General features: G+C 42.4%; 1 protein-coding gene across 4 annotated transcripts in view; it reads left to right on the top strand.

Annotated features, from left to right (window-relative positions):
- The window catches only part of SS18L1 (SS18L1 subunit of BAF chromatin remodeling complex), a 39309-nt gene extending 11615 nt beyond the window's left edge, over nt 1-27694 (top strand). For all 4 annotated transcript variants that reach the window (XM_058178833.1, XM_058178835.1, XM_058178832.1 and 1 more), the window contains 10 exons: nt 4264-4340; nt 6125-6209; nt 7970-8114; nt 10016-10213; nt 12959-13123; nt 13942-14043; nt 15591-15683; nt 18330-18449; nt 19673-19800; nt 21747-27694. In XM_058178833.1, the coding sequence (XP_058034816.1) occupies nt 4264-4340; nt 6125-6209; nt 7970-8114; nt 10016-10213; nt 12959-13123; nt 13942-14043; nt 15591-15683; nt 18330-18449; nt 19673-19800; nt 21747-21773 (1140 nt within the window). In that variant the 3' untranslated portion in view covers nt 21774-27694. The remainder of the gene's footprint in view (nt 1-4263; nt 4341-6124; nt 6210-7969; nt 8115-10015; nt 10214-12958; nt 13124-13941; nt 14044-15590; nt 15684-18329; nt 18450-19672; nt 19801-21746) is intronic.
- The last annotated feature ends 252 nt before the right edge of the window (nt 27695-27946 follow it).

Genomic DNA, 27946 nt, shown 5'->3' on the forward strand with positions numbered 1-27946 from the left:
CACCACCACAGCTGGAGCTTAAGATGCTAACTTAAAATGCTGAAATCTTTAGCTTGTTATTCAGTGTGTCCTGTGAATGCAGCCATTTATTAAGCTAGGCTAGGATAATGGACTTGAATTTTTACAAGAATCACGCTTGCTTTTTTTCAGCATTTTTTCCTGTATTTTATTCATATTTACCTCTCGTACAGTTTATGGGTGTGTTTTACACGGATTTTGTTTTGAGACTGGGTTCACACATTATGTAGAACCTTAGCTTGTTTTTAATATGCTTAACACAAGTTAAGGGGCGTGCATAAGAGCACTAACGTGCCTACCATTCCTGTCCTAATGTTCCCTTTGATTGTATCCAATTTCATATAGTTATTACATACTTATGATTATATATATGTTTATATATCGTATAGTTATTTCATGCTTATGCTTATATATTATTATTATTATTATTATTATTATTATTATTTATTATTATTATTATTTATTATTATATTTGTATACCGCCCATCTCCCGAAGGACTCAGGGCGGTTCACAGCCAATAAAACAACAGAAAACATATAATACATATAAAACAGCAAAAAGAATAGACAATTAAATTCAGTTGATGCCTTAAAACTTTTAAATACAAATTTAAAACCCATTTAAACCCCTGTTTAAAAACCCCAATTTAAAACTACGTTCAAGCTAGTCCTGCTCTTCGAAACAGCAACGTCTTCAGCTCGCGGCGGAAGGACCTGAGATCGGGGAGTTGACGAAGCCCCAGAGGGAGCTCGTTCCAGAGGGAACATATAATGTTGTGACAAATAAATAAATAAAATAAATAAGTCTGATTTCTTGTAATATATCCATCCCAAATCAAACGAATATTAAGGCCACAAGTGAATCTAATGATTGCTTTTGACTCTGGTTAATCAGGTGTGTGAACTCACCCATTGTCAGTTGTGAACCGTGGTTTGATGCAATGCATAAATCACCCAATCTGAGATGTCACCATGTTTTTAGCCATAGTTTCATAAATAACAGGCAGTCCTCAATTTATTACTTAGCTTAATGCTTAGCAACCATTCAAAGTTATGACGGATGTAACTGGGGGAACTTACAACCCATAGACAAAGTTCCAATGGCTGGAGCCCATCCCCCTGTGGTCATGTGACTTGCAGATGTTTGCAGAGTCTCGTGGTAATATGATCGTGTTTTCTGACCGTTTTGCCAAAAGTTTGCATTTACTTCCAGTTTTTAGAAAAACTGCAGCCACAGCAAACAGAATAACAGTGTTGGAAGGGACCTTGGAGATCTTCTAGTCCAACCCACTGCTCAGGCAGGGAACCCTGTATACCATTTCAGACAAGTGGCTGTCCAGTCTCTTCTTAAAAGCCTCCAGTGTTGGAGCATTCACAACTTCTGGAGGCGAGTCGTTCCGCTGATTAATTGTTCTTGCTGTCAGGGAATTTCTCCTTAGTTCTAGGTTGCTTCTCTCCTTGATTACTCTTTGGATTTTTTAACAACCACAGATTTCGCTTAAAAACCACTGCAAAAAAAAAAATCGTGAAATTGAGTCGTTAATGTTGGTGACCTCATTTACAACTGTCGTGATTTACAACTGTGATGGGCAGGCTCCGTTATGGTCATAACTCAAAGACTTGCCTGTACAGGACGCATCAAACCATAAACCAGAAGAAAATCTACAATGGCTACATTCAAGCAAAAGTAGCAAACTATGACATGGCTGGTTTCATGGGTGAATCTATTCAATACTGTCAGCCATATCCAAAGCAAACGTAACGGTAACAGTTCCCCTTGCACATATGTGCTAGCCATTCCCGACTCTAGAGGGCAGTGCTCATCTCTGTTTCAAAGCCGAAGAGCCAGCGCTGTCCAAAGACGTCTCCATGGTCATGTGGCCGGCATGACTCAATGCCAAAGGCGCACGGAACGCTGTTACTTTCCAACCAAAGGTGGTCCCTATTTTTCTACTTGCATTTTTTACATGGTTTTGAACTGTTAGATTGGCAGAAGCTGAGACAAGTAACAGGAGCTCACCCAGTTACGCAGCTCTAGGGATTCGAACCGCTGAACTGCCGACCTTCTGATCGACAAGCTCAGCGTCTTAGCCACTGAGTCACCACATCCAAAGCAAAGGGATCCCAAGAGTCAACATGGCAGCCGCACTTTCTTACTGAAACTCTACCTCTTCTTTACATACATCATGATGCAAATAAAAAGAAGTGGGATTTTGATCGTATGATCTCTTTGGCACCTACCCTGCAGACATCAAGCTTTGCATTTTGCAAACAAATTACAGGAGCCATATGGAAAGTGATATGGAAAGCATGATTTGCATATACATTTGAAGCATACATCTTAAAATGAACTCCTAGGTTTAATGTGAACAACCTCTGCTGAAAATACTTCATCCTGCAGGACCTGGAAAAGATTATCACCTTACAAGACTTTATTGACCAAGAACAATGAGAATAGGTAAAGCCAGTTGGTGACTTTGGTCCAGTTCCTCTTTCTAACTCTTTTTAAAAAAAAAATTTTCAAAATGTACAAGTTTTATTAGTTTATAATCAGCGGTGGATTTTGTATTATCTTATTACCAGTTTTTTTTTTTTTTACATTTATACCCCGCCTTCTCCGAAGACTCAGGGCGGCTTACACTATGTCAAGCAATAGTCTTCATCCATTTGTATATTATATACAAAGTCAACTTATTGCCCCCAACAATCTGGGTCCTCATTTTACCTACCTTATAAAGGATGGAAGGCTGAGTCAACCTTGGGCCTGGTGGGGCTTGAACCTGCAGTAATTGCAGGCAACTGTTGTTAATAACAGGCTGTTTAGCAGCCTGCGCCACTCAAGGACCCTCAAGGACACTCAAGTTTGCCATGTGCACGCACGCACACTCGCTTCATGCATGCATGCGCCTGGTTCATGCACATGCCTGCCTTCTGTACATGCGCTCAGCCTTCCAAGCAAATTATCATCCTATTTAGGCCTATTTTAGAGGCCAGGTGCATAGGATGGCATAGAGCCGGGGGGGGGGGGGCGGAACCACCAGTGATTTCCGCTACCGGTTCGGGTGAATCGGTCCAAACCAGTTGAATACCGCTTCTGTTTATAATATAAAATACAAAAGCAAATAGTAGGAAAAATAAGGGAGGGGAAGGGGAAAGGAGAAGTGGAGAAAAGAAGGGAAAAAAAGAAAAAAAAGGCACTGACTTCCAACGCTCTTTGGTGCAGAAGAATAAGACAATAACATCAAACCTCAACTTTTTACTTTGACATAGTATCAACTAGATATTTCTGTAACAACAAATCAATCTATTCCGTAAAACCCAAAATCAAAGGTGTTCTTTTCACACCTCAAGCACAAAGTTCAGAAGTGGTTTCCAAATAGAAACAAAAGTACTTACCGGTATGTTTTTTTCCCTTTATCAAAGGAATCAATTTGACTCTTTCTGCCATGGTAACTTCATCAATTTTTGCAGCCATTTGTCCACTGTAGGGATTGAAGTGCCCTTCCATTTTTTTGTGCACAGAGTGTTCTTGCTGTCAGCCTAGAAAACATCAAAGTTCCAAATTTTTCCCCCAAGTCTTTTTCCAGTTCCTCCTTCTAGCTCAACCCATCACACTGGGTTGTTGTGCTGGTAAAGACAGGTGGGAATATTTGCTATGTAAACTGCCTCGTGCTGAAAAAAAAAATACAGGCAAGATAAATTTAAAAATTAAAATTAATTTAGATGATGGTGAAACATTTCATTTCCGTTAATTCAAATATTATTCCACTGCTTTTGCTAATTGCTTCTTTAGATTTCATAGTACTTAATGCACAAAGACGGTGCAAGAAGTATCAAAAGTTTTAGCAGGATCAAATGAAGTTTCTCAGCTATGTTTCAATCGGGTGAAATCCAGCAGGTTCTGGAGAACCAGTAGCGGAAATTTTGAGTAGTTCAGAGAACCGGCAAATACCACCTCTGGCTGGCCCCAGAGTGAGGTGGGAATGGAGATTTTGCAATATCCTCCCAGGAGTGGGGAGGGAATGGGAATTTTGCAGTATCCTTCCCCTGGAATGGGGTGGGAATGGAGATTTTGCAGTATCGTTTCCCTGGAGTGGAGTGGGAATGGAGATTTTGCAGTATTCTTCTCCTGCCACGCCCACCAAGCCATGCCACGCCCACAGAACCGGTAGTAAAACATATTTGGATTTCACCACTGGTTTCAATCAATAATGGCCGCATCTCTTTTGTTGCTTTTAAATCCAGATGTTGGATGAAAATCACCATCTGATACAGTGCATCATGGACTATCAGAGCAAGGGCAAAACAGCAGAATGTACTCAGTGAGTATGGATTTATAAGGTTGATGCTAAAAATAATACGATGAGTTTGTCATTTCCGGGCCAACTGTCAGCCGATGAAAAGAATAATTTTATAATTGCTAACATGGAGAACATCTACAATTTCTTTGTCTTTAGCTAGGATCTTCACATTGTTATCTATAGTGGGAGTCAAGGGGTCAAAAAAAGTCAAGAAGGCTGCAATCACATTTCCCATGCCCTGTTTCTTGTATATATTATGGCAGTTATCTTGATTTCTTTTACTCGCCACCATAGACTCCCCTGCCTCTAATGAAGAGGTCTCCAAACTTGACAAACTGGACTTCAAATCGCAGAATTCCTCAGACAGCTGTGGGAATTCTGAGGAATTCCTGAGCTACCCTGATGGCTGAGGAATTCTGGGAGTTGAAGTCCACAAGTCTTAAACTGGCCAAGTCTGGAGACCCCTGCTCTCTAAAGCATTTGTCTCTAGAGGTGACTGTTTTCAACCATGCGTCATTATTTGGTCTGACTTTTTTTTTTACATTTGTGCTACACCTATGAATGAAATTTGCGGTCACCCAACAGGTTAACAGGTTAAAACCACCCAAGAGGTTAAAAAGCAGCGGCTGGTCTCTCAACCGAAGTTGAACCCCAAGTTGCTGAACCCATTTGAGCTTAGTCGTTGTGTAACTTCCACTTGGGTTCAGCAGACAGCAAAGCACAGTGTAATGAAATCCACAGCCAAATTAGTTCATTCTATTCTGATAGGCTGTATCTCTCAAACTGCAGAAATTTCTGGTGCTTTTCTCTTCCCTCTTGCACCGTCCCATTTCAGACGATTTCATTTCAGGGACTGGAATCATCTAGGAATATTTAGCATACATTTTAAGCCCCCAACCCCTCTCAAAATTCAGTGTGTTTTGGAAAAGTACCTCCGCACTGGATGTATTCATGCTGCGTCTGATTCTTTCTCTGCAAAGCAACCCCTCTGTTTTATTAACTGACAGATGGAGGAGAATATTAGTAGCTCGGGGCTGACATGAGGGGTCCTTAGTGTTCTCTGAGCTTGGTGGTTTTCTTGCAGATGTTTCACTGCCCAAACTAGGTAACCTCATCAGTGCACCAATGATACACTGATGATGTTACCTAGTTGGGAAATGAAACATCTGCAAGAAAACAACCAAACTCAGAGAGTAAGAAACCCTTAATAACTGACTCTTTAGGTTTCATGTCATGTAATATAAAACAAAGATGAGTGTGTCAGGCAACAGTTTTGATGCAAAAATAAAGGAATTACCCTGTTTTCCCGAAATTAAGACATCCCCTGATAATAAACCAATCGGGCTTTTGAGCGCATGAGGTAAAATAAGCCCCCCCCCCAAAAAATAAGCCCTCCTCAAAAATATTTAAACGTATGCACAACCGGCCCCCGCCATTTCCTCTGGTTTCCTCCTCGTGTCCCAAAATAATAAGACCTCCCCGAAAATAAGGCCAAGCGCTTATTTCGGGGTTCCAAAAAATAAAAAGGTCTTATTTTCGGGGAAACACAGTAGTTATAAGATCAAAAATGCAATGCATCGATCACTTTTGATTCTTGGGGTGACATTTTAGCTGTTTCAGAATAAATGCTAACTATTGCTGCTTATTAGAGTTAAGCAGGTAAGGGGTTTTTTCGGGGATTTGATGGGGACAAAAATGTTTGGGATGTTAAAGAAAAAAGACCAAGTTCAGATGCAGGTTTAAAAGGATAAATGTTTCCAACAGTTTCTTTTTCTCAGATATATGCTGTTTCCTTTTGTCTATAGATACCAACAAATCTTACACAGAAATCTGGTTTATTTAGCCACTATAGCAGACTCTAATCAGAATATGCAGTCCTTGCTGCCTGCTGTAAGTATCTGCATGTACCTAAATCAAACCAAATGTATTGCTGAATGAGCCAATTCGAAAGGAGCCTCATCCTTTGGTTGTGCTTTAAGGGAGGCAGGGGAACAACCAGAAACACACACCTGATCTGTGTCTTGAAGTGGAATTCATTTTTTGTGTTGTGGGCTAAGAGATGTACGGTGTGATTTATACCTGTACATTGGAGCAACTGAGAACACACAATTGATCTGATAAAAGGAGAATATTTGAAATGAGGGGCCCTTGGTGCTCTCTGAGCTGGGTTGTTTTCTTGCAGACTGTTTCATTACTTAAACTAGATCAGGGGTCTCCAACCTTGGTCCCTTTAAGACTTGTGGACTTCGCTGGCTGAGGGACTCTGGGAGTTGAAGTCCACAAGTCTTAAAGGGACCAAGGTTGGAGATCTCTGAACTAGATAATATCATCAGCGCACCTATGACACACTGAAGATGTTACCTCCTTAGGGAATGAAACGTTTGCAAGGCAACAACCACTCTCAAGGAGTTCCAAGAACCCACGCTTCACAACACGGCCATGTAACACCTCTGTGAGCCATCCTGCCTACCAGGAAAGTGCAAGTTCAAAGTGCTGGTAATCACCTATTTATAGCCCAGAACCAGGTTATTTGCAGGCCCTCTCGCTCTGTCCCTATTTGCCATCCCAGAACAGTCAAAATCGATGTCCTCTGGCTTCCCTCTATTAGACAGTGCCATCTAGTGGCACCTAGGAGTTATGTCTCCTCTGTTGACTTATATACCGCTTCACAAGTGCTTTACTCAGCGGTTTACAGAGTCAGCCTTGAGCCTGGTGAGATTGTTGCCCCCAGCAATCTGGGTCCTCGTTTTACAGACGCCGGAAGGCTGAGTCAACCTTGAGCCTGGTGAGATTCGAACTGCCAAATTGCAGGCAGCCAGTGATCATTAGAAGTAGCCTGCAGTACTGCATTCGAACAACTGCGCCACCACGGCTATGATGATGATGATTTGTCTATTGTTTTCATTGTCTTTCATTCTTTTGGTTTTAAGTTTGTTGGTGAGCTATCTAGAGCACGGGTGTCAAGCTTGCGGTGCCACATTGTCATCACGTGATGTTTTCGTGACATTTTTCTCATTCATGGAACTGGGGTGGGCCTGGCCTGCGTGTGATGCATCCAGCCCATGGGCCACCTGTGTGACACCCCTGATCTAGAGTCACGATGGTGAGAGGGGCATCTAACTACAGGTAGTCCTCAACGTACAACAGTTCATTTAGTGACCCTTCAAAATTACAACGGCACTGAAAAAAGTGACTTACAGCCGTTTTTCAGAGTTACGACCTTTGCAACATCCCTACGATCATGTGATCAACAATCAGATGCTTGGCAACTGGCATGTATTTTATGACGATTGCGGTGTCCCAAGGTCATGTGATCCCCTTTTGCGACCTTTGACAAGGAAACGGGGAAGCCAATTTCACTTAACAACCGGATTACTAGCTTATCAACTGCAATGATTCACTTAACAATGGAGGCTCAAAAGGTCATAAAATGCGGCAAAACTAACAAGATGTCTCACTTAACAACATAAATTGTGGGCTCAATTGTGGTTGTAAGTCAACCTACCTGAGTATCAGTTGTATCAGTCCATCCATTGAGAAAGAAAGAAAGAAAGAAAGAAAAAGAAAGAAAGAAAGAAAGAAAGAAAGAAAGAAAGAAAGAAAGAAACCCCAGCTCCTTTAAGAAATGTCTTTTTGTTCCTATCTCACAGCCACCAACACAAAACATGAATCTCGGCCCAGCTGGAATGAGTCAGAGTGCCTCCAATCAGTCTCTCCATTCACAGAGCAACCTCAGTGATGCAATCAGCACGGGGCTTCCAACATCGTCTCTCATGCAGAGTCAGATTAGCAATGGTAAGTGGTCCACGGTTGCCTTGGCAACTGCATCACGGATGCTTGGAGCAGGGTTTTAAAACTAATCAAGGTTGAATATTGAGAGCTGGCTGGGGTATTCTGGGAGTTGAAGTCCAGGTGGCCCCGGTTGAGTAACGCTGGTCTAATATATTTCTAAAACCATGAAAAAAAAAGTTTGCGTGTTTTCAGCTCATATAGCAGCGGATTAGGATTCTGCAACCACCACTTTTCCCACGGTTAAAGGATGCCCATAATGTGGGAAACTAAGCAATGTTGATCCAGTCTCAAATCAGTGCTGAGCTGTTTCTCCTTTCATTGCATTGCAAGAATATTCCAGAAAATGTTTATGTGTGGGAGAAAAGGGGTGGCAAATCATTCCTAAAGTTATTACGAAGATTTAACAATTTGTTATTGCATAACCTTTCAGGGATCACAATTATAGGATATCATTGTCCCTGTTTTGTTATTTCTGTATCTGCCTGCCTGCCTATCTATGGTATCTATCTATCTATCTATCTGTCTGTCTATCTATCTACTTACCTATCTCTATCTGTCTCTCATTTTTTTTTATTTACATTTATATCCCGCCCTTCTCTGAAGACTCAGGGCGCTTACATTGTGTAAGGCAATAGTCTCATTCTATTTGTATATTTATATACAAAGTCAACTTATTGCCTCCCAACAATCTGGGTCCTCATTTTACCTACCTTATAAAGGATGGAAGGCTGAGTCAACCTTGGGCCTGATGGGACTCAAGCCTGCAGTAATTGCAAGCAGCTGTGTTTAATAATAGGCTTCTTACAGCCTGAGCCGTGGCCTCATAAATCCCTATTATATCTGTCTCTCTCTTATCTATCTTTATTATATCTGTCTATGTCTGTCTGTCTCTCTCTATCTCTCTCTCTATCTGTCTCTCTCATCTCTCTATTATATCTATCTACTTATGTCTGTTTGTCTGTCTGTCTGTCTGTCTGTCTGTCTATCTATCTATCTATCTATCTATCTATCTATCTATCTATCTATCTATCTATCTATCTATCTTTCTATCTAATTTAGAGGCCTCTTGAATTCCCAAATAATTCTGTCCATCTAACATCCCAAAGCAAGAAACAATAAAACAGCATGCATTTTGCATATATGTCTACTCTAGTTACTTGCCATTTGCCAGAAAAAGATGAAAGTCATACAAGTAAAACATTAAGAATGAATTTAGATTATCAGTAATTACCAGTAGCCTCACACCGACCAGTGCGCTCTCACAGAGAGGGCCTCCTTCGGATACTGCTGGCGACCTCCAGGGGGAGGGCCTTTCTGTGGGGGCTCCTGCCCTCTGGAACGAGCTGCCTCCAGGGCTTCGTCAACTCCCCGACCTCCGGACCTTCCGCCGCGAGCTGAAGACGTTGCTGTTTCGACGTGCAGGACTAGCTTGAACATAGTTTTAAATCGGGGTTTTAAACTGGGGTTTTAAATGGGGTTTTAACTGTATTTAAAAAAATTTAGGCCATTCATCAAATTAGTTTTTTATACTGCTTTTAATCTGTATTATATGTATTTTTGGTTTTTATTGGCTGTGAACCGCCCTGAGTCCTTCGGGAGAAGGGCGGTATACAAATATAATAAATAATAATAAATAATAATAATAATTAAAAGTCTGCCTAAGTGAAGCGCCTTTAAAGACTTCTAAAAAGTGAGTCAAGAGATCGGGCTCCACAACTCAACAAGGATTGTGTTACAAGGAATTGGGGCAGACCCAGAGAAAGTAACAGGAGATTTGTGGTTTGTTTTTTTTTGCTTTGTTTTGTTGCCCCTTCTTTGCAGACACCACAATTGATCAAAAAGTATGTTTTGCAGACTGGAACGTCTTATTGTTTTTTTCCCTTTTCTGCTTGTTTTCTACCTAGGTCCCAACCATGTGTCTATGCAGCAGTCAGGGCAGAGTACTATGCCCACGACTTCCCTGAGCATGACTCTCAGTAGCCATGGAACTGGCCCCAGTTATAGCCACACGGTGCCTGCATCTCAGACCGTTGCCATGCAAGGCCAGGGATCGATCGGCAACTACGTCTCGCGAGCAAATCTCAGCATGCAGTCCAACCCAGGTACCACTGACTTAACCTTTGACCTTTGCCCTGCTTTGACCAGTGCAGCCTCTTTGATCTACAAGCGCCCACCCTTGGCTTTCAATAATTGCAATTGATTCATGGCATTAATTCATTACCGTATTTTTTGGACTATAAGATGCACTGGAGTATAAGACACACCAAGATGTTGAAGAGGTAAACAAGAAAAAAAAAGGGTTTGCCCTCCCCAGCCCACAGAAGCACTCTGCAGGCCTACCAAACCCTCTGCACGTCCCGTTTTTGCAAAGGGTTTGGTAGGTCTGCAAAGGGTTTTGGGAGACCTGCATAGTGCTCCTGGGGGCTGGCGAGAGCAAAAACACCCTGTTTTTGCAAAAAACAGGCTGTTTTTGGCCTCCCAAACCCTCCACGCATTGTGTTTTTGCCCTCCCCAGCTCCCAGGAGCATTCTGCAGGCCTCCCAAACAGGCCTCTGCGCGCCCCGTTTTTGGAAAAAATGGGCCTGTTTTTGGTGAAAACCGACGCCCAGGGTGGGGTTTCAGGAGGGCAAAAATGACTGTATTCGGTGTATTTTTTTTTTTATTTGCATTTATATCCCGCCCTTCTCCGAAGACTCAGGGCGGCTTACACTGTGTCAAGCAATAGTCTTCATCCATTTGTATATTATATACAAAGTCAACTTATTGCCCCCAACAATCTGGGTCCTCATTTTACCTACCTTATAAAGGATGGAAGGCTGAGTCAACCTTGGGCCTGGTGGGACTTGAACTTGCAGTAATTGCAAGCAGCTGTGTTAATAACAGACTGTCTTACCAGTCTGAGCCACAGAGGCCCCTAAACACACCAATATTTCCACCCTCTTTTGGGGGGGAAAAGCGCATCTTATACTCTGAAAAGTACAGTAATTAAACCACCCAACAAGATGCAGTGCAGTGGTGAGAAAAGTAAATGTCCTGCACTTAGGGAGGAAAAAGCAAACGCAGAGGTGTAGAATAGGAGTATTTAGAATAGAATAGAATAGAATAGAATAGAATAGAATAGAATTTTATTGGCCAAGTGTGATTGGACACACAAGGAATTTGTCTTGGTGCATATGCTCTCAGTGTACATAAAAGAAAAGATACGTTCATCAAGGTACAACATTTACAACACAATTGATGGTCAATATATCAATATAAATCATAAGGATTGCCAGCAACAAGTTATAGTCATACAGTCATAAGTGGAAAGAGATTGGTGATGGGAACTATGAAACGATTAATAGTAGTGCAGATTCAGTAAATAGTCTGACAGTGTTGAGGGAATTATTTGTTTAGCAGAGTGATGGCCTCGGGAAGAAACTGTTCTTGTGTCTAGTTGTTCTGGTGTGCAGTGCTCTATAGCCGCTTTTGAGGGTAGGAGTTGAAACAGTTTATGTCCTGGATGTGAGGGATCTGCAAATATTTTCACGGCCCTCTTCTTGATTCGTGCAGTATACAGGTCCTCAATGGAAGGCAAGTTGGTAGCAATTATTTTTTCTGCAGTTCTAATTATCCTCTGAAGTCTGTGTTTTTCTTGTTGGGTTGCAGAACCAAACCAGACAGTTATAGAGGTGCAAATGACAGACTCAATAATTCCTCTGTAGAATTGGATCAGCAGCTCCTTGGGCAGTTTGAGCTTTCTGAGTTGGCGCAGAAAGAACATTCTTTGTTGTCCTTTTTTAATGATGTTTTTGATGTTAGCTGTCCATTTGAGATTTAGCGGGTCAAGCTATTTCCCAAAGCACCTGAAGGCCAGACAAGGAACAATGGATGGAAACTGAAGAAGGAGAGATTCAACCTGGAAATAAGGAGAAATTTTCTGACAGTGAGAACAATCAACCAATGAAATAGAAGTTGCCTTCAGAAGTTGTGGGAGCTTCACCGCAGGAGGCTTTCAGGAAGAGACTGTCATCTGTCAGAAATGGTGTAGCGCCTCCTACTTGGACGGGGGGGTTAGACTAGATGGCCTACAAGGTCCCTTCCAACTCTGTTATTCTGTTGAGTACCTGACTCAGCAGTAGTAACTGTGAGAGGGCTCTAGGTGTTAATACTATTGGTTCCTTTCTCTGGAACTTGGCATGTTCAATCAACCTGTTGTGACCGGGGCTCAAGTAGTGATTACCAAACACAATTCAGTCCTGAACAAACTTATTTTATTAAAACAGCTGAGAATTAATTCATTCTTAGCTTAGTCCAAAACAAATTCTTTGTAAACAGTTATTTGGCCTTATCACCAACCTTTGTTGTCTTTGGCAACCTGCCAAAGGCTTCTCCTGGCAAAAACCCAACAAAGTTGTTTTTTTTTTTTGGGCCAATCATCTCTTGGCCTTACTCCCGAGTCGTCCTTTTTGCTTCAGCTGCTCTTGCCTTCTGGCAGCTCTTCTCATGCATTCACTAGGAACAGGCTCCTCCTGTTCCTTTGCCTCTCTGCTGTCCGCCTCTGGAGGCTCCGGAGTCCACGCATCGCTCCCAGATGGCCCTAGCCCCATCTCTGCCTCCGACATAGAGCCCTCGTCCGGGCCTTCCCCTGATTCCAGGACTGGCCCATTGTCCTCCCCAGCCTCCTCACTGTCTGACTCCACCTCCAGGTCCGCAGGCTGCTGGCGGACCACAACCCAACCCAAGCAGTCTTAGTTCGTTAATGGGGTTAATGGTTTAGGACTTTGTGCAAACTCAGAAACTGGGTTAATTCAGCAGCCAAGTTAAGCATGTTGTGGGAACCCAGCTTGCATTTCTTTCTGTTGCAGTTTCCATGATTCACCAGCAAGCAGCAACATCCCATTACAACTCTCCGCAAGCGGGAACCCAACATTACCAAGGGCAGTCTTCCATTGCCATGATGAGCCAGAGTAATCAAGGGAACAGCCTCATGGGGCAGCGGCCAATGGGCTCTTACCGAGCTTCACAGCAAGGTGAGTGCAAAAAGGGGGTTTCCTGATTGATAAAAGGATCCCTGAGACTGTCATGCAAATAGCAAGCAGGAACCTCCTCAAGGATCCCTGCTTTCTGGCACCCCAAGGAAAGCTGTTGGAAATAAAGATAACAGACTGTCTAGCACTGATGATGTTACCTAGTTAGGGTAATGAAACATCTGCAAGAAAACAAGCAAGCTCAGACCCCCTCAAAATAACAGATACTTTTTTTTTTTAATTTACATTTATATCCCGCCCTTCTCCGAAGACTCAGGGCGGCTTACAGTGTATAAGGCAATAGTCTCATTCTATTTGTATATTTACAAAGTCAACTTATTGCCCCCCCAACAATCTGGGTCCTCATTTTACCTACCTTATAAAGGATGGAAGGCTGAGTCAACCTTGGGCCGGGCTTGAACCTGCAGTAATTGCAGGCTACTGTGTTCTAATAACAGGCTCCTTACAGCCTGAGCTATTACGGCCCTTTTAGCTATTACTCTAATGCAGGGGTGTCAAACTCGATTTCATTGAAGGCCGCATCAGGGTTGTGTTTGACCTCGGGGAGGGGGGTGGAGTGGGTGTGGCCGGGGTGGAGTGGGCATGGCCAGGGTGAATATTTAATATTTTTAAAAACATGAACCCCTTTTCTAACACTTGATTCCTAATGTCTCACCGGGTTCCATGATCTGACGTATTGATAATTTTTCAGTTGCCTATAAAAATAGGTTCGAGTCGCAAGAACATCTTTGCAATTCTTAATCCCAATGTAAGAATGTTCAGCGCTGCAGACCGTGGTTAATATTTTCTGTGTCTTTCAGGTTCTTCTCAGCAGTACATGGGTCAGGAGGAATATTACAGTGAGCAATACAGTCATGGACAAGGATCCTCAGAACCTATGAACCAGCAATATTATCCTGATGGTAATGGTGCCGAACAGAGAGAGATGTGTGCCCACATGTCACTGAATGGCAAGAGGCTTAGAGCAATAAAATGAAACGATAAACTAGAGGTTGTGACCTGAAAGGATAGGATAGGAGATGGATAGGATAGGATAGGATAGAATAGGATAGGATAGGATAGGACTTTGCCCTTCCCCAGTTTCCTCCACAGCCAATGGAGCCACTCTCTTGCTCTCTGTCAGCTGTTCCTCTTCCATCTCAGAGTCAGACTCAGAGTCAGGCAAAAACACCTGATCTGGAAATTGTGTGACCTTCCTGGGAAGTACCCTAGCAGCTCCTCAGTGGTGGGATTCAGCCGGTTCGCACCAGTTTGGGCGAACCGGTAGTTAAATTGCTGGCTGGCTCCGCCCCTCCCCTCTCTGCCTTTTCCAGGAGTCCTCACTCGCTCCATTTTCGCTCCCAGGAGGCTTCAGGGAGACCACCTAGCTCAAAACGGGCTGTGGTGGGGGGCAGCGCATCCCCCTGTGGCCCGTTTTTTGCTCCCAGGGGGGTGCAGGAGGCCAAGTGCTACCTGTCACACCCACTGACCATGCCCACCAAGGCCACGCCCACCCAGCCGGTCATTAGGACAGAGAACCGATTGTTAAATTAGTTGAATCCCACCACTGGTTATATCCCATGCAATACAGTGTGATCTGTCACGATGCAAGCAGGATTGGTGCAGGCAGGGGGGCAAAAAAAAAAAAAGCCAAGATGGTGACCACAACCATGTGACTGAAGCCCCACCCTTTTTAGATGCGTCACAGCTCCGAGTTGGCAAAAGTAAATGTGGGGAAAATAGCTCTGGAGGCCGTGGGATGTGAGTTGTCTAGATCAGGGCTCTCCAACCTTGGCAACTTTAAGCCTGGCAGACTTCAACTCCCAGAATTCCCCAGCCAGCAAAACAAAGCTGGCTGGGGGATTCTGGGAGTTGAAGTCCGCCAGGCTTAAAGTTGCCAAGGTTGGAGACCCCTGGTCCAGATGACTAAAAAGGAGCAGAAACCTGCAAGGAGAAACACTACGGTATTCTCTGTTCCTGGAAAATTTCATCAGATATATTTCTCATTGGATGTGAATTTCACTGTTCTAAAATTCAGGCAGTCAAAATCCCTTCTTCTTTTAGAAGTCTGCTTCTAACATCTGCTATCTTTTTCCTCGTCAATGGGTTTTTTTAATCCAACGATCCTTCAGTAATTTGTGATCCTGCAAAACTGGAGAAATGTATTCGCTTCTCCTTTTTCCCTGGAAAATTGCAGTTTGTAAAAGAGTGCAGAGAGTCTCTTAAGAGTTTGTAGCAGTAAACTCCAAAGCCTAGAATGCTTTCAAGCAAACTGTAAATAGTTCGATGCAAATAAAAAAAAAATCAAGATAAAAATGTAACGTAAAAGGTCCCTTATCCCTTTTACTCCATGTTGTATTATGCCTCTTACTTTCCTAATGCACAGAAACATTTTTCTTTAAATAAACTCTGTTTCCGACATAACTGTCTTTTACGGTTTTGTTTTTGTTTTTTTGTTATCTGAAAATAGGCCACGGTGATTATGCGTATCAGCAGTCGTCTTATTCTGAGCAAAGCTATGATCGATCGTTTGAGGATTCCACACAGCACTACTACGAAGGAGGTAGGGAGGGTCAGCGATCTTGCAAATCAAATCAAGTTTTCAAATATGCACTCACGCCTTTTAAGTCGCGGCATGAAAGTATCGTTTCTCCATGTTGCAGGGGTAGGCAATCCACAGCCATTTGCCACTCCACCGTTCTCCTTTGCAAGTGAAAATGTTAACAGTCTAAACAAATAAGTAGTTTAAGAGTAAACGTCCCTAAACATCTGTATTTTAAATGAACAACAGATGTTCCTGGGTGAGGGGGTTCTTGATGCTCTCTGGGCTTGCTTGTTTTCTTGCAGACGTTTCATTAATAATAATAATAATTAATAATAATAACATTTTAATTTGTATACCGCCCTTCTCGCGAAGGACTCAGGGCGGTGCACAGCCAGAATAAAATACAAAAAGAACAGCACATAAAATATTAAGAACAACCCCTTAAAAAACTTATTCAATTGGCCAAAATTTAAAATACAATAACACCCTATAAAATTTACAAAATTTAAAACCCATAAAAGCAAATTAAAAATTTTAACATCAAGCCATTACCCTAACTAGGTAACATCACCTGTGCTAGTAAGGAGTGCCGTTGGCTGTCAGTTTACATTCTAGTGCAGGGGTGTCAAACTCGATTTCATTGAAGGCCACATCAGCGTTGTGTTTGAACTCGGAGGGCCGGGGTGTGTGAATGTGTGGACAGGGGTGGGAATGCCCGGGGTGGGCGTGGACATGGTGGATGTTTGACCCAAGATGTTTGGCTCAGTGGTGGGTTTCCAATTTTTTTACTACTGGTTCTGTGGGCGTGGCTTGGTGGACGTGGTGTGGCTTGGTGGGTGTGGTTTGGCGGGCTTGGCAGGAAAAGGATACTGTAAAATCTCCATTCCCTCCTCAATCCAGGGGAAGATTACTACAAAATCCCCATTTCTTCCTGATCAGCTGGGACTCGGGAGGCAGAGAATAGATGGGGCGGGGCCAGTCAGAATTTTTACTACCAGTTCTGTGGGCGTGGCTTGGTGGGCGTGGCTTGGCTTGGCTTGGCTTGGTGGGCGTGGCTTGGTGGGCGTGGCGGGGGAAGGATACTGTAAAATCTCCATTCCCTCCCCAATCCAGGGGAAGATTACTGCAAAATCCCCATTTCCTCCTGATCAGCTGGGACTCGGGAGGCAGAGAATAGATGGCGCTGGGGCCAGTCAGAGGTGGTATTTACTCGTTCTCCAAACTACTCAAAATTTCCGCTACCAGTTCTCCAAAACTGGTCAGAACCTGCTGAATACCACCTCTGGTTTGGCTCAAGATGCATTTTTTCCCCTTCTTTCTTTCCACAGTTCTTTGCTATAACCATTTTCCTATCTCTTTTACCAGATATTACTGGCAAACATTAATTACTTCATATTCCACTGAACTTTTCATTTCTAATTTTATACTCCATTAAAGGTAAAAGTAAAGGTTCCCCTCGCACATACGTGCTTGTTGTTCCCGACTCTAGGGGGCGGTGCTCATCTCCGTTTCAAAGCCAAAGAGCCAGCGCTGTCCGAAGACGTCCCCATGGTCATGTGGCCAGCATGACTTAATACCAAAGGCGCACAGAACGCTGTTATATACCCCATTGTTTAATAGTAAATTGCTTTTCCAGGCAGAAAAGCTATTTATACTATTGTATTTTTATTATTCCCACTAATAATAAAAATACAGTAGCATAAATAACATGATAATACAAGATCCAACAGCAGAGGTAAATCTCCCGGGCAATAAATAGAAATGGCTGTCAATTATAGATTGTTGATTGTAGGTTAAATAGACGTACAGTATATAAAATCTGGCATTAAACTGTAGTATTAACATAGGTTGTTGCTTCTTTTCTATCAAGATCAGGCACTTACTTGAGGCCACATAATTGTAATCCAGTCCAATCAGTCCCCCTGCAACAGTCTGCCAGCCGAAAACGGGCCCCACAGGGGGCCTCCACATGGCCCATTTTTGGCTGGCAGAATGCTGTTAGAGGCTGTGGAGGGCCAAACACGGGCCCTAGGGGGGCGCATGTCGGTCCCCCTGCGGCCCATTTTGGCTGGTAGAGGCACTACAAGCTGATATTTCCAGGCCGGCTCCGCAGCCCAGATTTAAGCACCCCATGGGCCAAATCTGGCCTGCGGGCCTTGAGTTTGACACCCTTGTTCTAGTGGCTGGCCTGTCATAACGTCTGTAGATGTTGCTAATGTCTATGTGTCTGTCAGAGTCCCCGGCTTCTCGAAATTCCCTGGCATTTTGGGACTTGGCCTGGTGTAGGATGGTCACAATTGAAACGGTGGTTAAATCTGTCTCTGTGTTGTGAAATTAAAGCATTTTCATCATGCCCTCTGACTGCCAGTTGGTGTTTCATGGATGCGTTCTGCCAGTCTTCTGCCTGTTTGCCCTACATAATGGTTGCTGCAGTTCTTACATTGTATGTTGTAGATGACTCCTGTTTTTAATTCTGTGGTTGCTGGGTCTTTTGGTTTGCTTAGGATGTTTTGACGGGCTTTCGTTGGCTTGTGTGCTACACTCTTGATTCCGTGTGGATGCTGCTGATTCCTGTGTTGCAATAGAGAAATGGATTATATATGCTGACCTTCCTTGTGTATATTATAACCCTGCCAATCCATTGTGCTGTTCTGTTGTCTTTAGGGAATTCCCAATACAGCCAACAACAAGCCGGATACCAGCAAGGAGCTGCACAGCAGCAAACATATTCCCAACAGCAATATTCAAATCAACAAAGTTATCCAGGACAGCAACAAGGATATGGTGAGTAAATCCCCAATTGTGCATTTTGTTGGCCAGAAAATGCCAATTCTGACTTCAGTTTGTCAGAAAGACTGGGAGAAATTCTTAACAGGCTCTATCCCCGATTACACCAGATTGTGCTGAGGAAAACTGACCAGATTCAGATATGGGTTTGTTTCTTGGTGGTTTGGTGTATAGGTGTCCAATGATGTATTCAATACAGGCAGTACTCAACTTATAAGCATTTGTTGAGGTGACTGTTCAGAGTTACAATAGCCCTGAAAAAAGTGACTTATGACTGATTCTCACACTTACGTCTGTTGCATCCTCATGGCCACATGGTCAAAATTTGGGCACTTGGCAACTGGCATGTATTTATGGTGGTTCCACTGTCCTGGGATCGTGTGATCACCATTTGTGACCTTCACAGCCTGACAAGCAAAAGTCAGTGGAGAAGCCAGATTCACTCAACAACCACATGGCTCATTTAACAACTGCAACGATTATCTTAACAACCATGAAAAAAAGATTGCAAAATGGGGCTGTTTTGCTTAGCAGTGGAAATGTTGGGCTCAATTGTGGATTTAATTCGAGTACCTCCCATCGGGTCTATGACAATTCGTCACAGCCAACTCGCGAGGGCCAACTCACCATGGCTAACTTGCTACGGACAACTTGCATGGCCAACTTGCCATAGCCAACTCACCATGGCTAATTCACCATGGCCAACTTGCATGGCCAACTCACCATGGCTAACTCACCACAGCCAATTTGCACAGCCAACTCACCATGGCCAATTTACACAGCCAACTCACCATGGCCAACTCACCATGGCTAACTCACCACGGCCAACTTGCATGGCCAACTCAGCATGGCCAACTCACCATGGCTAACTCGCCATGGCTAACTTGCCATGACCAACTCACCATGGCTAACTTGCCATAGCCACCCAGTCACATTACCCTTCCACCAAGCCACGCCCACAGAACCAGTCTAAAAAGTAACACTAAAATGTGTTACTTTTCCTCAGCTTTCCTCTCTCTGGCCATGCGCTCGACCTGTTTCAAAGATTGGTGAGAAATTGCAGCCCATCGTAGACAGCCCGGTTCTTTTTGCCAAACCTCCTGATCAATAACTATGAAAAGAAAACAAGTCACAGAAAATCAGCCGAAACCACAGAACTCACAACTTGGGATTTTGAACTCTTGTCAAGACTTCTGCTGTTTTTGTATGTTTTTTTCCAGGACCTGCCCAAGGAACTTCATCACAGTATTCTAGCTACCAACAAGGACAGGGCCAACAGTATGGAAGCTACAGAGCTTCACAAACCGGACCATCTGCGCAGCAACAGAGGTCTTATGGCTATGAACAGGTAAGCTGGGAAGGGATTGAACTGACATGAGAAACGGGTTAGGCTGGACAAAATAAGAATCGCAGACAAAAAGAGTATTGGAACCTCCAGGTAGGGGAGCTTTATAGAAATAGTTGGGAAAATAAGACCAATTGGGACGCGGTGGCTCAGTGGCTGAGCTTGTTGATCCAAAGGTCAGCAGTTTAGTGGTTCGAATCCCTAGTGCCGCGTAATGGGATGAGCTCCCGTTACCTGTCCCAGCTTCTGCCAACCTAGCAGTTCGAAAGCATGTAAAAAATGCAAGTAGAAAAATAGGGACCACCTTTGGTGGGAAGGTAACAGTGTTCCGTGCGCCTTAGGTATTTAGTCATGCCGGCCAGATGACCATGGAAATGTCTTTGGACAGCGCTGGCTCTTCGGTTTTGAAACAGAGATGAGCACCGCCCCCTAGAGTCAGGAACGACTAGCACATATGTGCGAGGGGAACCTTTACCTTTAAGACCGATTTGTTTCAGCTACTTGTTTTCAGGGCAGAGGATCTGCCCTGTGTTGAGAATATTTCTACTGTGTTTTTAAGGTAATATTACGTTTTCTCTGAAATATTTAGTGAAATTTACTTTCATTTCACTCAAGGGGGGGGGGTGTCAAACAGCATTGTACCCACAATATTCCAAGTAGGGTGTCTATGAGCTTCCAAAACTAAAACCAGAAGGATTACCTCTTTAAAAGATGAAAATGGGATTGCAAGCGAAGTTTCTTGAAAGAAAAATCACCCAGAACTCATGAAATTTGAAGGTTTTTTTTTTTTTTTAAGAGAAAGGTTGTTTTGGTACTTCAAAGATGGACCTGGTATTTGAGAAACGATCAGGACAGGCAGTCCTCGACTTACGACCACAATTTCTGTTGCTAAGCGAGACAGTTGTTAAGCAGGGTTTGCCCCATTGTATGGCTTTTCTTGCCACAGTTGTTAAGTTAGGAATAGGGTCGTTAATTGAATCTGGCTTCCCCATTGTCTTTGCTTGTCAGAAGGTCACAAAAGGGGATCACATGACCCCGGGACACTGCAGCCGTCATAAGTATGGGTCAGTTGCCCAAGCCTTTGGATTTTGTTTGCGTGACCGTGGGGATGCTGTAATGGTCGTAAGTTTGAAAAAACAGTCATGTCACTTTTTTCAGTTCTATTGTAATTTCAAACAGTCACTAAACAAATGGTTGTAAGTCAAAGGTTACCTGTACTTGCTCGAATTTTTCTTCTGTTCTCCCTTCAAATATTTTTCCTAATCTTACCCAACTCCAAGCTTGGAGAAGATAATCTCTTTGCCCTTCTTGTTTGCTTCTGAGAAAATCTGACACATGTTCGGAAAGTTTTTCTTCGCCGTCCTTAAATTCTCTAATGGAAAAGGAAGGCGTACTTTACCCTGTATGTAGAAACGTATTTTTCGGACTATAAGACGCACTTTTTTGTCTACCAAAAGGTGGTGAAAATGTCTGTGCGACTTATAGACCGAATATTACCGAAACCCTGCCCACCCGCCGGCCGTTTTTTTGTCTCTGCATGCCCCATTTTCGGGCCTTTTTTTGGGCTTTCTAATGCCTTTTTTCAGCCCATTTTCAAGGTGTTTTTCAGCCCATTTTTCCAAAAAACAAGCCGAAAAAAGCCTCGAAAACAGGCCAAAAAAAATGTCGAAAATGGGTCAAAAAAAGCCTCGAAAATGGGCCCAAAAAAGCCTCAAAAATGGACCAAAAAAGATTCCAAAACAGGCCAAAAAAAATCCGAAAAACGGGCCGAAAAAAGGCTGGAAAAGGGCCAAAAAAGGCCCGAAAAAAGAGAGGCCCAAAACATGTTTTGTTATTGTTTTCCTCTTCTAAATTTAGGTGTGTCTTATAGTCAGTTGCGTCTTATCGTCCGAAAAATACGGTATTGACATTAATTTCTCTCTCTTATTCACTTTCCCATTGTTTAACAGGGCCAGTATGGAAACTATCAGCAATAAAATGACAAGCACCTGTGTCAAATTTGTTTCAATATTTATGTCCATTTTTTTGGAACTTGGATGTATGGGCAAGTCTTTTTTTTTTTTCCTTCTTTTTAAATGATTGATGATTGATGGATCGTAAGATGTCAGATACCGCTGTAGCACAAAGAAGCGTTTGTATGTGAAATAGTATTCATTTCATGCTGGATATGAAACAGTGCATTACAGTACTGGCAACAAGACGATGTTTGAATGATCTGGTACGTTTTGGTGCTGCTGTTAATAATCCTTGCGGAGGTTCTTCCGTCACTTCTTCCCACTTCCTCTTATGATGTTCGAAACCCGTTTGAGAAACCAAGAGGTCATACAGCTTTTGTCGACCTGATTATTATTATTTCACAAGATTTCACATCGACAACCTAGCATCTTTCAGATCAGATGGACCGCCAAGCAGCTGGAAGATGGTTGTGGGTCGTGGAACAAGCATGTCACCGAATATGTATCTTGCGTTCTGTCCACCCAACTGGTTTGGCATCGGAATATCCCAACCCAGATGTGTTTCAGTTATCCTGGGTGCACATCCTTTCAAATGCATTGGTCTCCTTTTAGATTCTATTCGGGCTGAAGGTTTTCTGAAAAGCATTTAATTGAGCTAGGATCGAAACCACAGGTACTGAGTGGCGCAGTGGTTAGAGTGCAGTACTGCAGGCTATTTCTGCTGATCACCGGCTGCCGGCAGTTTGGCAGATTGAATCTCACCGGGCTCGAGGCTGACTCAGCCTTCCATCCTTCCGAGATTGGTAAAATGAGGACCCCAGATTGTTGGGGGCAATAGACTGACTCTGTAAACCGCTTAGAGAGGGCTGTAAAGCGGTATATAAGTCTAAGTGCTATTGCTATTGCTATTGCCACTGGGATATACATTTGTGATTTGCTCAATACTCTGTTTGTGCGACAGTAATTTTGCCTATGACTAACTCATCCTCCATTTGTTAGAACCATGATGGCGAACCTATGGCACGTATGCCAGAGGTAGCATGCAGAGCCCTCTCTGTGGGCATGTGCGTCGTCGCCAGCTGCTCTTCTGGTTTCCAGAGCGCCTGAAAACGACCCCAAAAATGTCCAGAAAACAGGCTGTTTTGTGGGCCGTTTTTCAGGCTGTTTTCGGTCCATTTTTCGGGCTGTTTCAGACCATTTCCCAGGCCGTTTTTAGCCTGAAAAACGGCATGAAAAACGACCCAAAAATGGGCAAAAAAACAGGCATGTGCGCACTGGCCAGCTGGTCTTCAGGTTTCCAGCGCTCTGGTGCATTCACATGCACGTCCATGCACACACGTTCCGGTTTGTGCACTCGGTGCCGAAAAGGTTCGCCATCACTGTGTTAGAACATAGAAATAATAGGGTTGAAAGGGACCTTGAGGTCTTCTAATCCAGAGGTCTCTGACCTTGGCAACTTTAAGCCTGGCGGACTTCAACTCCCAGAATTCCCCAGCCAGAGTTGAAGTCCGCCAGGCTTAAAGTTGCCAAGGTCGGAGACCCCTGTTCTAATCCAACCACCTGCCTAAGCAGGAGACTGGAAAGCATTCTGGATAAATTACAGGTAGTTCTTGACATACGATCGCAATTTGAGCTCAAAATATCTGTTGCTAAGCGAGACATTTCTTAAGGGAATTTTGCACCAATTTACGAACTTCCTTGCCGAAGTTGATAAGTGAACCACTGCAGTTAGTGACATGGTTGTTAAGTGAATCTGGCTTCCCCGCTGACTTTGCTTGACCGAAGGTCGCAAAAGGGGATCCCATGACCCCCAGGACACTGCAACCGTCTTAAATATGAGTCAGTTTCCAAGCATCCAAAATTTGATCAATTGACCATGGGGATGCTGCAATGGTCGTAAGTATGAAAAACGGTCTTAACTCAGTTTTTTCCAGTGCTGCTGTAACTTTGCTCACTAAGTGAACTCTAGTAAGTCAAGGACTACCTGTATTTGATTATTTGATTGCTGCATCTTAAATTTACATTGGAAGAGACCCGGAGCTGGGATGTACGATGGCCTTATAGCGCCTAACAAATCAATACCAAGGAAACATTTATCTGCAGAAACATTGGCAGATGTTACAAGAAATGTATATTGACCCGAAGGTGCTTTCTTTCAAAAGGCAACTCGACTTTCTTGTTTGGCTTGAAGACGTTTCACTTCTCATCCAAGAAGCTTCCTCAGTTCTGACTGAATGGTGGAGAATGGAAGGATTTATGTTCCTTTCATTCCCAAGCACTTTTAACCTGGGTGTAACACAGAATCTCCATAGACAGATGTACATTGAGCTTTTTAGCAAAAACTGTGATTTTGGGGTTTGTTCCCCAGCAGATTAAAATTATTGTGTATTAAAATACACATTTATCTTATGTATTTTCACCTTAGTTGACAAACCCCTCCCCTCAAAAAAACACCACCCACTGATCTTTTTCTGCTAGTCAACAATATTACCAGGACGTTGTATTTGCACTCTGGAAGGCCAAAATGCAATTATTATTATTTTTTTAAACGCTCCTCAACTCAAGATTCTTTGTTTAGCAGTCGGTGAACTGAGTCATAAGTTGGTATGTACAGATTTGGCTTAACGTAATTTGTATGTTGTATCCTCAGAAGAATACAAAGCAGATTTAACAAACTACGGTTGAAGAATTCCAGAGTCGCCGTGTGGAGGAGAAGGGTGGCATAAAAAAGTGATAAATAAAATTCTGGCTTAGCATTATAAGTGAACACAGCCTGTGTTCAAGTGAATAGGGACTGCTACTCTAGAGCAGGGATGTCAAACTCAAGGCTGCACTGGAAACAGCGAAGGACCGGCCCGCAGTACTTCTGCCATTGAAAATGGAGCCCCAAGTCATCACAGGTGCCCCCCCCGACCACGCCCTTCCCCCCCCCAGGTCAAACATGATGCAGCTCTCAATGAAATTGAGTTTGAAACTCATGCTCTAGAGCAGAGGTAGGGAATGATGGCCCCTTTATGACTTGGGACTTCAACTCGCAGAATTCCTGAACCTCAGGAATTCTGGGAGTTGAAGTCCACAAGTCTTAAAAGTTGCCAAGGTTGGAGACCCCTGTTCTAGAAGGACCCAACCAATTTTCTGCAGTCTTAGTCTCTCGAATTAACCAGCACAGTTTACAACATACCAAAAACAGGCCACATTTTACTCAATCGGTATGGAAGAATCTAGCCGATAATATTCTTCAAAGCCTTATTTTCAATATCCTTTCGCTTACGTTTTTGAATGTTTTTAGACTGCCCCAGAGATTAACAGGGAGAAAAATAAATTTAAAAAAATAATAATCTCTGAAAAGTATAGAGAAGACATCTCCACCCCACAAAATCTCAACACTTACAGATTCTCATCTATGGATAAGAATATCAATAGCAAAACTATATAGGTACTAAGTTAGTGGTTATATTAAAAAAAAGTAAAGGGTACGTGCAAAATAATGTTCTTGCCCAGTGTTATATTCTTTTCCTCTCCTTTCCATCCAAAGGAGCTTGGATAACAACCAATTAATTAGTTAACAATTAAAGACAACCCTGGATATATCTAGTGCTACAAATAGGAAAGCAAATATTTTTAAAACTATAACACCCTCCACGGCATTTTAAGAGCTGGAATAATGTGTTCCTAATTTTCTTTTCTTCCTTTAAAAAAAGTTTCCACTAGGACCAACTAAAACTCTCTAATATATTCTGCTTTGTGATACTGTTCCTCCCACTACAATCTCTGTGTTGGCCTAGTTGCAGACAATGCCTGCTAAAAGCTGTTGAAAAGAGCAATTGAATGTACTAACCTGCAGCTACTTCTGGCTCTTTGTGCTGAGGAAGGAAATGAAAATTGCGCCATTATTTTAGTCGAAACAAAACTAAATCCCATGATGAATTCATGGACAACTCCTGGCTGTTTTCTTGGCAGTTATATGGGATGGTCTGCATTGTCTTCTTTCAGGATGGTTTCATCAACTTCCCAGCCTAGATTGTCACCCTGGGTTTACCTGGTTGTCTCCCATCCACGTACTACTCAAGCCCAAATCTGCTTAGTTTGTTTTTTCAAGATCAGCCAAGATTTGAGTACTGTGAGAAGTTGGGATCAAAATATATTTTATTCTTTGCACTGTTTCCATCTTCCCTTAAAACATGTACAGAATCCACAATGAACTGAGAATCAGTGTCTCCACTAGATAAGTGACAGTCAAGCTGAAACTAAGTTAATCAAATAAAAATAGCAAATGGGAGGGGGGAAAATCTAACTTCCTCAAACCCCCCCCCATAAGTTAGCCAGACCTAATCCACATATCAAAGGTTAAGGTCTATAAACACAAAGAGAGTTAATTAAATTAGGTATCCCAGCGGAACTGCATGTACACAAGAATAAATATCATAGATGACATACATACACACAGATGCCCTTCAAGGGTCACCCTAGAATCAGCACGTAGACACTTCCACACCTAGGACAAGCCTCCCGCCCCCTCCAATAAAACTCTACCCCATTTCTCTTCAGCAGCCCCTAAAGGCAAAATCTTTGCTTTTAGGAATAAATATTTCTTCTTTCCTCACAGCTATCTGGACTTAATTTTTATTTATTTGTTTATTTATTTATTTATTTATTCAATCCCAACTAAAGTTGGAACCCCAAATTATTCTTCTGAGAGTAGGTGCCATCGCCGAGGGGAGATGGCTGGCTCAATAACTATGGACCAGTGTTTTTCAAATGTGACTTTAAAATGTATGGACTTCAGCTCCCAGAATTCCTCAGTCAGCCATGCTGGCTAGGGAATTCTGGGAGTTGAAGTCCATATACCTTGAAGTCAAATTTGTGAAACACTGCTGTGCATAATGCTTCTTAAATACCATGAGAGGATTAGTAGGAAAATACCTGCTTTTATGTTGGAATTGTGGCTATCCAAAAAGGTACAACCTACATTGCTTTTTTTTTTTTTAACCAGCTTTGATATTTGTTTCTTCTATGGATATTGTTTTTTTCTAGCATTGTTGAAAACCACTTTGGGAAAAGCCACAGCAGCATTTAAACTACCTGCAAACAGCAACATAGCATCTGTTGGAAATGTCTTACATTAAGAATTTCTTGAATGTTGTATATAAATTGTATTTGAAAAACGCGCTTTGGAAATAGTTTGTACATTATTTCCTGATTTATACTTGATATTTAGTGTTAATATTTCTAACTGTTAATAACAAGATAACTTAATGTGTGGTGATTTTTATGTATTGATGTGAAAACGAGGCAATGCCAGCATTTTAACAGTTTCATTACTTGTACCATATTTTCTGTTTTGTAATACAGAATGTTAAAATACACTTTAGGTTTAAAAGACTGGATTGTGAAGCCAAGCCATGGCACTTTTTCGTATAACAGAAAGACTTTTAAAAGGACTGATGTAATCATATTTGAAGTCTGTCTTTGTTTTGTTTTTTTAAATTGCAGATTTAATGAAAATGATACATAAACTACGTTCTATTTATAATTGGAAATATTTCAAGTAAAGATCATTGCATGAGAAAAAAGCATCAATGTCACTTTTCAAGGTGTAAAATTGTAATGATCAAAGTCAGGCTTCAACTATTTCTCTTTTAAGCTGAATAACTTTCAGAAGTGTTATCTGGAGCAAAAAAGTGTGTATTCCTAGAATTTTCAACATCTTTGCAGGGTGACAGAATTACTAGTCATATTTTTGGGGAAAGATAAGGTTCTTTAAAATGGAGGTTTGACAGCTATTTGGGATGCTTTTATCAGATTCCTGCACTGAACCTGGGGTTGCACTTGATCTAAAGCAGTTTTTTTTAAAAAAAAAACTTGGCAATTTTAAGATGTGTAAACTTCAATTCTCAAAATTCTCCAGATTGTATGCTGGCTGGGAGATTCCAAGTATTGAAGTCTGCAAATCTTAAAGTTCCAAATTTGAAAAACACTAAATGTGAAGGGCACTTGCCTGGGTTATTTAACTGATCTGTTTGTACATGTTGCCTTTTAGTATAAAAACTTTGCAAAGGACTCACTAAAGAATGATCAAAATCAACCAAAAATTGTGCCAGCAGAAAAAGTCTTAAGGCAGCATCCAAAAGAAAGATTTGGAGAACATAAATGATTTTGCAAGAGTAGCATCTAAGTGATTTTTCAGCTTTGCT

The sequence above is a fragment of the Ahaetulla prasina genome, chromosome 3 (assembly GCF_028640845.1).
Source record: "Ahaetulla prasina isolate Xishuangbanna chromosome 3, ASM2864084v1, whole genome shotgun sequence".
Classification (NCBI taxonomy): Eukaryota; Metazoa; Chordata; class Lepidosauria; order Squamata; family Colubridae; genus Ahaetulla; species Ahaetulla prasina.